Consider the following 13,483-nt stretch of genomic DNA (forward strand, 5'->3'; position numbering starts at 1 on the left):
CAGGTTTGTGCTCAGCAGGTCAAAGAGACAGGAAATGAAATGGGAGAATCAAGCAGGTTAGAATGGTATTACTTTGCAAATGATCTGGCTATGATGAAAGTGTACTCTCTGGTATTCCAAAAAATGGCAGGAAAGCTTCCCTTCACCATTACACTGTGAACATCAGAATGTAAGAATGAAGGTAGCACTGACTGCAATCACAGCGGGCAGATCTAAGTAGTCTGAAGGTTAGGTCATAAATTCTGATTAATATTTGTTTTATGAAAAAGATGTTGTAATTCTGTTTGATGTTAATTGGAGAAGCAGCTGCAGCAAAGTACATTATTCTTGTGATTCTGTAGATTGTTTCAATCCCATGAGTTCTTTCAAGTAGCAATTGTGAAATGGTCTATTTACATGACTTACATACAATTATGAAAACTTGTTGGCTAGGGAAAACCTGCTTGCTGCAATCAGCTGCTTTTTTTGCATTTGTCTTGCATTTGATTATGAATGTTCCTTATGCTTTTTCAGGCTTATTTTTCCACTTATTTAGACTAATAACTTCATTATAAAGATTTCTTGAGTCTATCCTGCCTTCGTTTAAGCCAGTGAATTTTTGCCTTGAGCCTTCTAAGTATTTGGCGGTTTTGTTGCTTTATTTCTGGTGTTGAATCTCTGAAGTGAAAGCTCAGCATCAGTTTACATACTCTAAAGTCACATTGTAGTTTGAATTGCATAATTTTGAGGGAATATTTGTAGTCAAAGAAATACTTGGGCTTTTCTGTTAGCAAAATGACCTTACTGCCTGGGTGTCAACTTGAGCTGCAGCTTACCTTGGCTGTTGGCCATTTTCTCAGACTGGAGACTTGTGTGCTTTTTTTTTTTTTGAATTATTATTATTACTACTCCTGTGTGAAACTGCACCTCTGTTTTTAAATGCACTTCTGGAGAAATTAAGCATATGAGTTCATCTCCTGCTTCCTGTTTCTGAAGTAAACCAGTGAAAGATACAGCTGCACAAAACTGGCCATACTGAAGTGGAAGTAATGATGCCTGCAAAGACAGCTTGGTGTATTTCTGTTCAAGCTAATTTTCATTTTGTTAACCTAGTTTGGGAGTGAATGACGAGTGTATCTGAGGCTGCAGGAGGTTTCACCGTAATAAGCGGTTCTAACTGTAAGCATTTCTGTGCCCAGAGGCTGTGAGTATTGAGGTGGGGATGGAATTGTGCATAAATTAACTGTGTAGTAAAGGTATGTTCTCAGTCTGAATTTGCACAGTACATGCATGTAGTGCAATTGCTGTTAGCTCAGCAATCACTTCCAATTAGGATTATGAAGATCAGATATACTGGGACTGTGATTTTTTTCTCCTTTGACAACTGAGAGCTGGAAGATGCTCTGTTAGGTGTACTGGGGTCCTGGTGCATTGGGCGTTGTCTTTCCACCAGAGGGAGTTTAAATGCCAAGGAAATGAATGAGGGAACGCCCTTGTCTGATACATTCAGAGCTCTGCCACAGATGAGCAGAAAGCGGGAAGTACTGCTTTTTGGCAGCTTGTGGCAGGAGTGAGATTTAATTTCACATCATGAGTGAGGAATGCTGATTTTGAATAAATAAATCTTTGTTTCCTCTTTGGCTTTTTACCTTTCAGTAGTCTTTATACATGCTAAAGCTTAGAGGCCATGATGTGGAAAATATGAAAAAAAAAATTATGCAACCTCTTGAGCATGCATAGGGTGGTGCTGAAATGGGTGCTTAAAAGAATTATTCTAGAATGAGTAAAATAAAATAGCTGAAAATAATCCTTTACATGAAGCTAATTAAAATATTTTGAATCAAATGTCTTTAAATTCTTACCACAAATAGCCAATTATCTAGATCTAAGCCACACATACCTTTATATAATAGCTGTCCGTGAAAGAAATAATAGGATGTTGCTTACTAGATATTACTCCCCAAACAAAAGGCATTATAGGGAAGAAGAGTGGCTAAGTGAATGCAGACTTAATTGTAAAAACAGCTTGCATTTAAGTAATAGTTACTGAGCTGTCTCTTCTGCAACTTAATTGTGCATTGCTTCTTAGTGCTATGTAAAATGCTTGACTTATTTTATGTTCCATTGCACAGGATTTCCATTTCTGGACTTAACTCTTGCCATGTAAAAGCATTCTTGGACTGCAGCTCATTCCATGAGGGAATGCCTTTAAGGGCATCTCTAAACAGACAATTTCCAAACAGCACAATTGGGCTTCAGTCTCATGCTTGCTGTACATCTGTATAGTTTGTGCTCTGACCTTTGTGTGACAGTATGAGGAAGACCTATCTTAGTCAAATAGTACAACTGTACAACTGTAGTAGTGCCTTCTACAATTAATTTCTCAAAAAAAAAGTATATTTATTTAAATATATATTTTTAATATATGTGTGTGTGTGTATAGTTCTTAAACTGAAGTATTAAGCTTTAAGACCTGAGATAAGCTATTAGGTTACCCATTACTTGGAATTTAGTACAGTGATGATTGGGTGCATATCTTTACGTCTTATCAGTCTTCAGTTGGTCTGAAAAAAGTATTATTAACTGCTATTTTTAGAAAAAAGAACTTTTTTTTATTTTTTTTAGCTTCGCTTGAAGTTCAAACTTAAAGTAGAAATACATGCTTTGAACACACTGGAGGAAGTTCGTTTATATGCTTACTGAAGGAAAGAATTTTTGGTTTGTATCTAAGTATGTAGAAGACCAAGGGGAACTGAAGAACATGCATTCGTCTCCAACCCCTTGGAATCCGAGGCTTTCTTCTTGCACTTGCACTTGTGTGTGGATCTTACTAGACTGTGAAATGAACCTGCAAATGTAGACAGTGTGGTGAAACTTTCATCCTAATTTTTTGCCCTTACTTTGATCATAAACCTTAGGCTGCTGGTTCATTTTTCTGGGGAAAATGAGTGTTCAGTATAGCTTTTTTTGACATGCAGGACAATAAGCCATGCTTGAAGTGTCACTGGTTTTGCAAGTTGGTCCCTGCATTAGCTGGAAAAGCCTAAAGTGACTGCTTACAGTGTTGAACCTCTTTGTGTCGGTGCTATTCTGCCAACAGGTTGGTCAGAAATTGAGTGTTCAGGGAAGCCTTCATGCTCTGGTCTGCATAAATTAGTACAATTTTCTGACACTGAGGTAACAACTGTATTAAAGGCATTCTGTGCATAATACTGAATGAATTCTTGACCTCTTGTGTGTTCTGGCATGGGCAAGGTAGCGTTTGTAAGTGTTAAGCAGGCTAGCAATAGGCCACTTGCTCTTCCTGATGGGCATTTTGTAAAGAGCTGAGATAATATCTGACCCAACATCAAGGGGTTAAGTGTTACAAATCAAACGTGCTGTGGGAGCTCAATTATTATTTTTCTTGTTCCTGTTGGAACATGTTGAAGCATATTTGATCCTATAAAAGGTACTTTTTAATCTTTTCACTATGGATGGAGCAAACTTTTGTTCATGGCATCTGGAATAAATTATTCTAGGAGCTTGTCTAAATCTGCTAAAATGTTCTTGACTCTTATAGGATGAGACCTATCGTGTTCAGTGTCTATTTAAATCAGCAGATTAAAAATGACAGATACTACCTTTTCTTTATAAAGAACATTTTGTTTGTCTTGTAGCTGTGTCTTGCTAACCAAATTTTAAATTATTTGGGGACTCAACTGCCAGCTGGATTTTTTTTTTTATTAATGTTTCAGTTTCTTTGTATATAAATAATAGCTATCTGATTCTATCAAATCAACCTTTATAATTATTCTCGACTCATCGGGAGTTATTTTCAGACCATTTTACAGCCGTTTTGTTGAATTGTTTTTGATAAGGTGGCTAGGCTGAAAAATGTTGGCAGTGAGGCTAAAACTTGTATTTGAAAAATGTGAGTGAGAATGAGAAGTCTGATTTTGTGCAATTTATTGAGACTGTTTAGATCATGCATTTTCCTTTCATGGAAATGAAGCAAAAAAAACAAAAAAAAAAACTTAAGGGGGACGCTTTATTCAGTCAGTAACTGAGAAAGAATGTGTTGCTGTAGGTAAGTAAACATGACCAGGAGGAATATTTAAGGTGTGGTGTCAGTTCTTCCAAAAGGAGTGCCGTTTTGTGGAACCATAGGTTGGAAAGAACCTTGGACACCATTTCCAACCACCCAGCCATGGGCAGGGTTGTCTCCCATTATTTCTCTGCCCAGGGACCCATCCAAACTAGCCTTTGAACACTTCCAGGGATTGGGCTAAGTCAACCATTCGTCATTGGAGAAGTGAATAAAAAATAAAAATGGAGTATTTCTTTTTATTGGCGGTGCTAATTTTGTGTAATCTCTTTATTCCCTACTGCTTTTGCTACTTTTTACTGCAGTTTACACCTCTCTATGTTATGCTGGGGCTTTCTAGCATACTAGACTCTGCTTATTTTTAGTCATATCTTTTCTCCTGGCTGGCTCGTGGTGTAACCTCCAAATGGTGATGTTCCCCAACAGGGTGCCTGGTGATAGGAACTGAGAAGGACTAGCTGTCACAGTCAAGTTTTGAAGAATCTTTGAGGAATCCCTCATTTGTTCTGTGAATGCTTGTATTCTCTACCACGTAGGATAGAAGTGCCAGGATAGGCTGGTAATACTCTGTGCTGATCTTCATTTGTTCTACAGCATTCTTCTGGCTGATCTTCATTTGTTCTACAGCATTCTTCTGGCAGGCTGGAAGGAAAGTTTTGATTTGCAGACACCTTTTGCTTTTTACAGTATTTCTGGAAGCCAAGAAAGAAGAGTACATTGAGAATGTGCGATGATTGTATGATTCTCACTTCCAAAGGAAGCGAACAAGATTTTATTTCTGAGTTTATTCTACTGAATCTTACTCTAGCTTAATATCTAGGTAGGAATCCAGAAGAGGAAAGAGTAATACTGAACAGTGTAGGAATTAGCATGATAATGAAGCAGCAAAGACATGGTGAAATGAACTTGGAAAAAACTACGTTTATCAGAACACATAAGTTGGTATGCATGCTTTCCCACTCCCAGCACCTGAAAGGTCTAAGCATAGCTAGGAGAAATGCTGTCTCGAGCACTCACTGCAATCACAGCATCATCTAGGTTGGAAAAGACATTCGAGATTATGAAGTCCAACCAAAAACCTGACTTACTGAATCCCATCACTAAATTGCATCTTTCCCTTCCCTGAATTTGGATTATGGTATTCAGTGTAATGATTAACGGGGCGGGATTACATTTCAAAATAATTCTTTAAAGTGAAAATGTTATAATGTAATTGAAAAATTTAAAGACATATTCTTTTTTCCCCTCAGGAAAACAAAGAAATAGACTGGAGCCTATGGATACAATATTTGTTAAACAGGTGAAAGAAGGTGGACCTGCTTTTGAAGCTGGACTGTGCACAGGTATTGTTTTTCTATAACATTGATAGGATGTTCATATACATGATATAAAAATACAGTTTAAGCTTCTACATACAGTTCTGTATTCCATTAAACCTTCTTTCATTAGGAAGTTTATAACCTCTCTCGTTGAAATCGTCATCCAGGGATTTTTGTCATAAAAGCACCACTGTGTACTTTCAGGGGGTGCTACATGAAATGTATTAAGTCATAAAAGTCTAAATACTCTTGTTCATTATTTTAAGGCTACAAACAATTATGTGATAAATAAAATGGCATGATAAGCTCCTATTTCTTATGCTTTATTACCTATTGATAATGGCAAAACATTCAGGTTTTTGTCCTCCAAATTACTATACTTCCTTTAAATGAAATAATAATCCAAGTCTGTCTTGTATTAAATTGTGACCAGTTGTTTAATCTATAATCTCTGGATCAGGCAGGAGGTTCTTTTTCTGAAGTGCCAGGTATTTTTTAACACCTGTATTAAATATTGGAGGAAAAAAGCTATGTTAGAAGGGAAGGTCTTAAAATGATGTAAGCTACGTAGATGGATTCTGTTACAAACACACATTTCTATTCTATAAGGCAAAACGTGATTCCTGTGAAAGGGTTGTGTTTGTGTAGACAGTGAAGTGTCTGCATTTTCTTTTGAAAGCAGTTGTGTGCTGGCATTTGTCTGTATTAGAGTAATTTTTGTACATTTCTTCCTAAAGAAATAAAAAATATTGTAGGATGATCTGCAGTTTAAAAACCATTCTGAATGCTTCTTTACAGCATATGCCATATTTTTTCTTTTTTAACTTCTCCTTAAGTAGTTATTAAGGAAAGGGTTATGTTGGCATTATTTTAAGGCTATTATATAAAGAAATGTTTTAGCTTGATAAAATGCAGCGTATGTTGAAGTTGTGCAGAGAAGCCATGTTAATTTCTACTCTGTTCAGTGTTTGCCAAACTAAAAGAGATTGAATCTGTAGGGTTTTTTTTATTATTTTTTATTTTTAGGCATAGAAGAGATCTTAAGAATCCAGAATGAAGAACAAAAAAAACCATGCAAAGAGATATGTTTTTAATCTACTGGAATATTCTTTTTGGAAACACTGCAGATAGTCATTATATCTAATTAGGTCATGCTACTACTTCATGTTTATATCTTGAAATATAACAGAGTATTTCAATCTCTGTATTGAAATTACATTTTAAAGCACTCAGAATGAACAGCAAGGTAGACTGCTTTACTTCTGATACAGACACTGAGCATGTATTTTTTAGAATCAATTGTATTTGCATTTTGGCTTTGTTTTGTAGTCACAATAATGGAAAAAAGAAGCTCAAAAATCTAATATTAAGTAGTCACTTTTACTGTCATTACTGTACAGTAATACATTACTGGAGTATTTCACTTTGTAATATTAGCAGTCCTAACCCAAGGTTCATTACCCAGAATCAGTAAGCTGTCTGTCAGCTGCTACTCAACAGAAAACTTGGTCTACTCACACAGATTTAAGGAAGGGTGTATCTTAAATGCAAGACAATTCATTTTGAGTATTTTTGAACTCTCTTGTGAAGTTATCTTGGCTAGAGTTAGAGACATCATACTTACATATTTAACATCTGATGTATTTCATTAAAGAGAATGTATTGTTGTGTTCCAAGCATAAATATTTTAGATATTTATTGAAATGCAGACAACTGAAATAGATCCATACCTCCCATGCATTGGTCTACATGCTGTGATTTATATTAGGCAAGAATACCAAGGACTAAAATGTGTTCAGAAAAGGAGATACTGTAATGTGTTCAGATTAAATACCTTGATAGGTATTTAAATATTTAATGGACCACTGAATTTATAATAGAAATATTATACAGGTAAAAGCCTTCATGCTTTTTTACTCTGTTTTGCAATACAGACTCAGGCCTTCCTCTTGATGTGAACTTGAAGCTGAGCAAAGTTGTTTTCTTCAGAGTTGGCTGCAACTGCTGCTTTCAAGTAGCCAGTTACGCAGTGTGGTCCCACTTGAGGGTTTTTTGGCAGGTTCATATTCTGGTTCATTAGATGCATGCTTTCAGTTTCACTGTTGTATTTCTTTGAAAAATAAAAACTGCATGAAAATAGGTAAGATAATATGACTTACTTGCTAAGTATTCCTAATTACATTTTTCTGTGGGAATATTGAGTAAAAGATCTACATCTGTGGGCAAGTTCCAGATAAACCTGGAGAAAAGCCAGTTTTAAGTTCCAGAGAAGAATCTGAGGTATTCTGTGGAAGGCTTGCCATATGACCTGAAAGGACAGAGTTTAGAGAGACAACCATAGCATTTCAGTTTTCTACATCACTTTGGAAGGATTTCCTTCAGAGCGATGTCAAGTATTTCAAAATTAACTTTGTTTTAATGATGGATGGTTAACTTCTCAGTTAATAACTTCTTCATTATTTAGTGTGACTGTATGTGTGCAACACACGTATAGGGTTTACCATACATTGCAGGTGCCTAGCAATCCATGTGACTGATAGTAGTTGTTAACTGTTCACATAATGGCCTGGGTTGGAAGGGTCCTCAAAGATTACCTAGTTCCAACCCCCTGCCAATGGTAGAGTTGCTGACTGCTAGATCAAGCACTAACACTACAACAAGAGTCTTCCTACCTAAGTTCTTAATAGTCACATTCACTCAATGTTACCTCACATTTCTCCCTGTCAAAACAAAGAAGAAAAGGTTTTCATTTTACCATGAACAATTGAACCATTTATGACATAGTTGTGTTCTTTCTATCCTTGATTTCCTCAAGTTCTCTGTGTGGAGAATGGAGGAAGACTGAGCAGACTGTTTTCCAAACTGGCTGCTGATATGAAATGCTGTTGTGTTTCCACACAGTGCAGTGTGGTTGTGAATACGTTCTTCATGCAATTGCGAAGAGATGCAATTCTGTTGTGGCACTGCTATCTATCCTAAAAAGTTCCACTTTGTGTCTCCAAACATATGGGTATTTGGTAGCTTTGGATCGTGGAATACTCTGTACTATAAAGCAGCCTACTTGCAGTGACTTGGTCTCAATATATAAAACAATGAGACGGAATTACTGAACTTTCTTTGTTCTTATGTAAACAGAAGCCAATTAGTCCAATTTGCCAAAGAACAAGAAACAAATCTCAAATGTGCATACAGACTCTCCAGAATCTCTCTAGAATCACAATAGGGGCAATCACATCACATCTGTCCTGCTGCAGTCTGATCCATTCAGCTCTTCTGAGACTGGAGAAGCTCTGTGGGGAGAGATCTGCTGCTGCATCAGTATAAGAACGTTATATGGTGTTTTGCACTGTTCTGCAACTGCAGAGTGGCTTTGCAGAAGTTGGGAGTAAAAGTGAGTTCTTCTGAATATTTTCTGGTAAACATTAAGAAATAGCACTGTGTAGTGGATAATAAAAGTAGCATCTTTTATATCTTATATTTTACAGTTGATTTTTCCTTCTCTTGCCAAATGTCTGCATTTGAAGCAAAAATCTGCATCCTCCCCCTCTACTCTAGCCTGGGGAGGCCACACTTCGAATACTGTGTCCTGTTCTAGGATCCTCAGTTCAAAAAAGACAAGGATCTCCTAGAAAGAGTCCAGTGGAAGGCCACAAAAGTGACCTGGAGCATTTCTCTTTCATGGAAAGGCTGAATAACCTGGATCTGTTCAGCCTGGGGAAAAGAATACTGAAGGCGGTCTGATTAATGTTCATAAATATCTAAAGGGAGGTGGGAGGCAAATGGATGTGGCCAGAGTTTTCTCAGTGGTACGTAGTGATAGCACAAGAAGCAATGGCCTGAAACTTGATCATAGGAAGTTTCATACAAACATGGAGAAGAACTTCTTTATGGAAAGGGTGATGCCCTTGCCCAGGGAAGTTGTGGAGTCTGCTTCTACGAAGATACTCAAGACTCATCTAGATGCCTACTTGTGTTGAGAACCTGCTTTAGCAGAGGGGTTGGACTCTATGACCTCTTGAGGTTCTTTACAACCCCTGCAATTCTGTGATCTCCAGACTAGCAGAGCTATATTCCCTTCATAGCTTACAAAGTAAATGAAAGAACTAAGGTCCTGAAGGTGAAGAAGAGAATGGTAACCAACAAATAAAGTGGCACACAAACTTTTATGAAATGGAAAATGTTACACCTGTTTAGTTTCCTGATGTTATATGATCACCTAATTAAAAGCAGTTGGCAGATCCATGTGGATTGATACATTTGGAACTTCCTGGAGTCTGTTTAGGGAACCTGCGCAGAGCGCATGTTTGGAACACTACTGCCACTGAGTCAGGATGAGTCTTCAGACTGAGCTGTTTTTCCTTTGTCTTTGATTCGATCATGTCAAAAGGACACAAAGACCTTTCAGTTTCAAAGTGGTATTGGTATTGGAAAAAGCCATTCCCTTTGGCTATCTTTGTATGGGTCCTTTTTTTCAGTTCTTTTTTCTCTAGCAGTCTTCTAAAATTCTCCAGGCCTGTAATACTTTCAGGGTCCATTTTCTCCTTATTAGTAATTCTGTTCTTCTGATCAGAGGTGACATCAGTACTGTTTTTGTTGAAGGAATAGAATGGGTTTTTCATCAACAGCTGAAAATAGCTCACAAGGCAAAGTTTTTCGTGTCTTCTCAGTGATATATTTGCCTCTTATGATGAGATTAAAGTTCTGAATGAGGGAAGTGCAACAAACTGGAGAAATCTGATAAAAGTAATGTTAGTTCTAAAGGCTGATTGGCACAGATAAGAAATATCCCATTACCCTATTGTCTAAGAGGTGCTGAAGAGATGGTAATGTCTTGGAAACAGCTTGGATTATTTTGATGAAGGAGGGACCTGGAGCATCTTTCAAACTTTTTTTTTTTTTCCTCAGAAGAAAGAAGTACAGAATGATAGTATTTGCTGATAATAAAGGAAGATCATACAGTTATCTCTGGAGCGTTCTGAATTAATGTTCGAGTTTGTTTGGAATGAAATACCTACTTAAGATCTGCTGAAGAATTAGGCATAATTCAGTATGTAGTGTCAGACATCTAAAGCTTGATTTTGAAGACTGGATACTTAAGTGAGCCCATGATACAGCTTATGCCTGCTTCTTGTTTTCTTTCCATGATATTCTGGGTGACTTAACTGGAAGTTCAGAACTGAATATGTTCTGTGAAAAGTCTTGGAACTTGTCATCCTGTATATGTTTACAAATAATTTTATTACACATCTTTAATTTTCTTCCTCTCGTGTTGTTTATTGTGACATACAGAAATGCAGAATGAAAAGGAGGTGAAAAAAGTCTAGACAAGTTGATTAATTGTAGGTATAATTTTGGTTTTTACAGGTGACAGAATTATAAAAGTCAATGGAGAAAGTGTTATTGGAAAGACGTATTCTCAAGTCATTGCTTTAATACAGAACAGGTAAGGTCATACTTTCTGTTGTGTCGTACTTGCTCTTTATTGGAAGCAGGAAATCACTGCTTGTAGTGGTTCTTGCTAAGTCATCATATCATTTTCCATAGTGTACATTCAGTCTTTGTTTCTCTGTATTTTCTGAATACTGGCAAAGGTTTGAGAATGGATGTGCTCTATTGTGCCAGTTTATTTATGTCAGTACTTGTCCCCTGTAAGCAAATCATATTGAGTGCTCTAGAGGAAAGTTGTATAAACTTGAAATAGGTTTATAAGGGCTGCATAAACACGCATGTGTTTTTGCTTAAGTTGAAATTAGGAAAATCTACTTTGTTTCCAGGGACTGATAACTAGAGGTCAGCATACCTGGTAAGAGAAAAAATGTTATGCTAGTGCATACCTGCAAAACATCTGCAGTACGTCTCAGCTCTCCTTTTTATTGCAACAAGTTACAAACCTTGCACAAAGTTGAGAAATTTGGTTGCTCTTGCAACTCACAGGGCTTGTTATATCACCTCTGTACACAAATCTAGATTCAAACCACTTTCATATCTAAAATCTGTCTCCACTTTTTCTATATTCTTGGTGTCAATTTCTGTTCAATAGGAACAAATTTCCAATGCATTAATATTATATGGAAAGAAGATGTATTATGATGAGCATGGAAAAATGTTTTCTAAATAAATGTTGCATACCCCAGTCCCTCTTTAGTGAATCTTCATGCATTAATACTTACAGATAGCAGTAGGAGATAGCATGCTTACAGATAGCAGTAGGAGAAAGAAGATCCTCACATTCCTAATTTAGTATAGATTTTTATTCAAGATATCACACGGGCTGTGTGTGTCTGAGGTTTCTGAAATGGCAAAGCTCTAGCTGAAGGTATGCTGAAATGTTTGATATTGTTAGTATTTTCAGTGCAAGAGCTGGAAAGATCGAATCTGTCTTCCTCATAACCTTTAGAAAAGATTGGAGGTAACACTAATCATGAATCATTTTTTCATTTTGTTTTTGTAAAAACATTAATATTGTACGATAGTGTATATCTAAGACACAGAGCGTAATTGTTTGCTTTGAATGATGTACCTGTTGGACATGTAATGAAATCTGTTAAGAGACTGATCGCATCTTCCAGTGTTATAACAAGACAGATTCTGAACTCCTCATCTGCCTGTGAATAAAGATTTCTTCAGACCCATTAGTGTAAGTAATGAACTGTACAGCAACAGTGTGTTCCATGCACACTGGGGAAAAACAAAATGCACCTGAACATGGTTCTATCAGTGATTATCTACTGCAACTAGAATTGGTACAGCATGCTGCAGAATCTGTCTTCCTGATTTCCACAAGTGCAGAGAAGATAAATATACTATTGTTAATTAAGAAATGAGGATATTTGGTTACCTGAGTTGAGGCATACTTGTACATCATTAATTTGGTGGCTTTCTACAAGGAGGTTGATGGATAAAGGAAGAACAACCGATGTCGTCTACCTGGCCTTGTGCAGAGCAGGTGATACTGTCCCAGACAGCACCCTTGTCTATGAAACAGAAAGATATGAATCTGACAGTTGGACCACTTGATAGATAAAGAACTGTCTGGATGGTTGCCCTGAATGTGTTGCAGTCAGCATCTGAATGTTGAAGTGGAGATCAGTGAGCAATGTCCCTCGGCTTATGCTTTGAGACGTGCAGGAGAGAAGGGATATCATTCACAGGGACCTTGACTTCCCATGCAGTTCAGCAAGGCCAAGTACAAGATCTTAGGAGTGTTGGTAGATGAAAAGCACGAGCCAGCAATGTGTGTGCTTGCAGCCCAAAAAGCAAGCTTATCCTGGGTCACATCAAAAGAAACATGACAGCAGGTCAAGGGAGGTGACTCTACCCTTATGAGACCCCCACTGCATTACTGCATTCTGCTGTGGGGCCCCCAGCATGATGAGCACAGGGACCTGTTGGAGCAAGTCCAGAAGAGGCCATGAGAATGTTCGAAGGGCCAGAGCACCTCCTCTGTGAAGAAAAACTGAGGGAAGTATGGTTGTTCAGCCTGAAGAAGAGAAGGGAGACCTCAGTGTGGCCTTCCAGTACATAAAAAGGCCTATTGGAAAGCTGGAGAGATACTCTTTATCAGAGAGTACAGTGACAGGACAAGGGTTAATGGCTTCAGAGTAAAAGAGGGTAGATTTAGGTTAGATATTAAGCAGGAAATGTTCACCATGGGGATGGTGAGGCCCTGGAACAGGTTGCCCAGAGAAGCTGTGGATGCCCCATCCTTGGAAGTGTTTCAGTGGCCAGGTTGGTTTGAGCTTTGGGTAGCCTGCTCTTGTGAGAGGTATCCCTGCCTGTGGCAAGCGGGTTGGAACTTAAAAGATCTTTAATGTCCATTCCAAACCAAACTGTTCTGTGATTCTATCGTAAGATGATAGCAAAAGATCTTGTCTGTTTATGAAGGTTTTTGTTTGTTTGTTTGTTTGTTTGTTTTAATGGAAAATATAACCATTCAGAAGTCTTCAACTGAACGTCTTAAGATTAACAGATAAATACCATAAAAATAGCTTGGATTCCAAAACTAGTCAGGTGCATCTTCCCTGTAGGTTAAAGGCAGTCATGGCTGTTTGTGACAGCTTCTTATATGATTAAAGAATGAACTTGCTCTTTCTTTACT

At 37.5% G+C, this 13,483-nt stretch overlaps 1 protein-coding gene across 5 annotated transcripts in view; it reads left to right on the plus strand.

Moving 5' to 3' along the window:
* The window catches only part of ARHGAP21 (Rho GTPase activating protein 21), a 107,417-nt gene that overhangs the window by 52,156 nt on the left and 41,778 nt on the right, over positions 1–13,483 (plus strand). For all 5 annotated transcript variants that reach the window (XM_052695296.1, XM_052695299.1, XM_052695295.1 and 2 more), the window contains exons 4-5: positions 5,317–5,409; positions 10,750–10,828. In XM_052695296.1, coding sequence (XP_052551256.1) covers positions 5,317–5,409; positions 10,750–10,828 — 172 coding nt within the window. The remainder of the gene's footprint in view (positions 1–5,316; positions 5,410–10,749; positions 10,829–13,483) is intronic.

Source organism: Tympanuchus pallidicinctus, unplaced genomic scaffold, assembly GCF_026119805.1.
Source record: "Tympanuchus pallidicinctus isolate F22 unplaced genomic scaffold, pur_lepc_1.0 scaffold3, whole genome shotgun sequence".
Classification (NCBI taxonomy): Eukaryota; Metazoa; Chordata; class Aves; order Galliformes; family Phasianidae; genus Tympanuchus; species Tympanuchus pallidicinctus.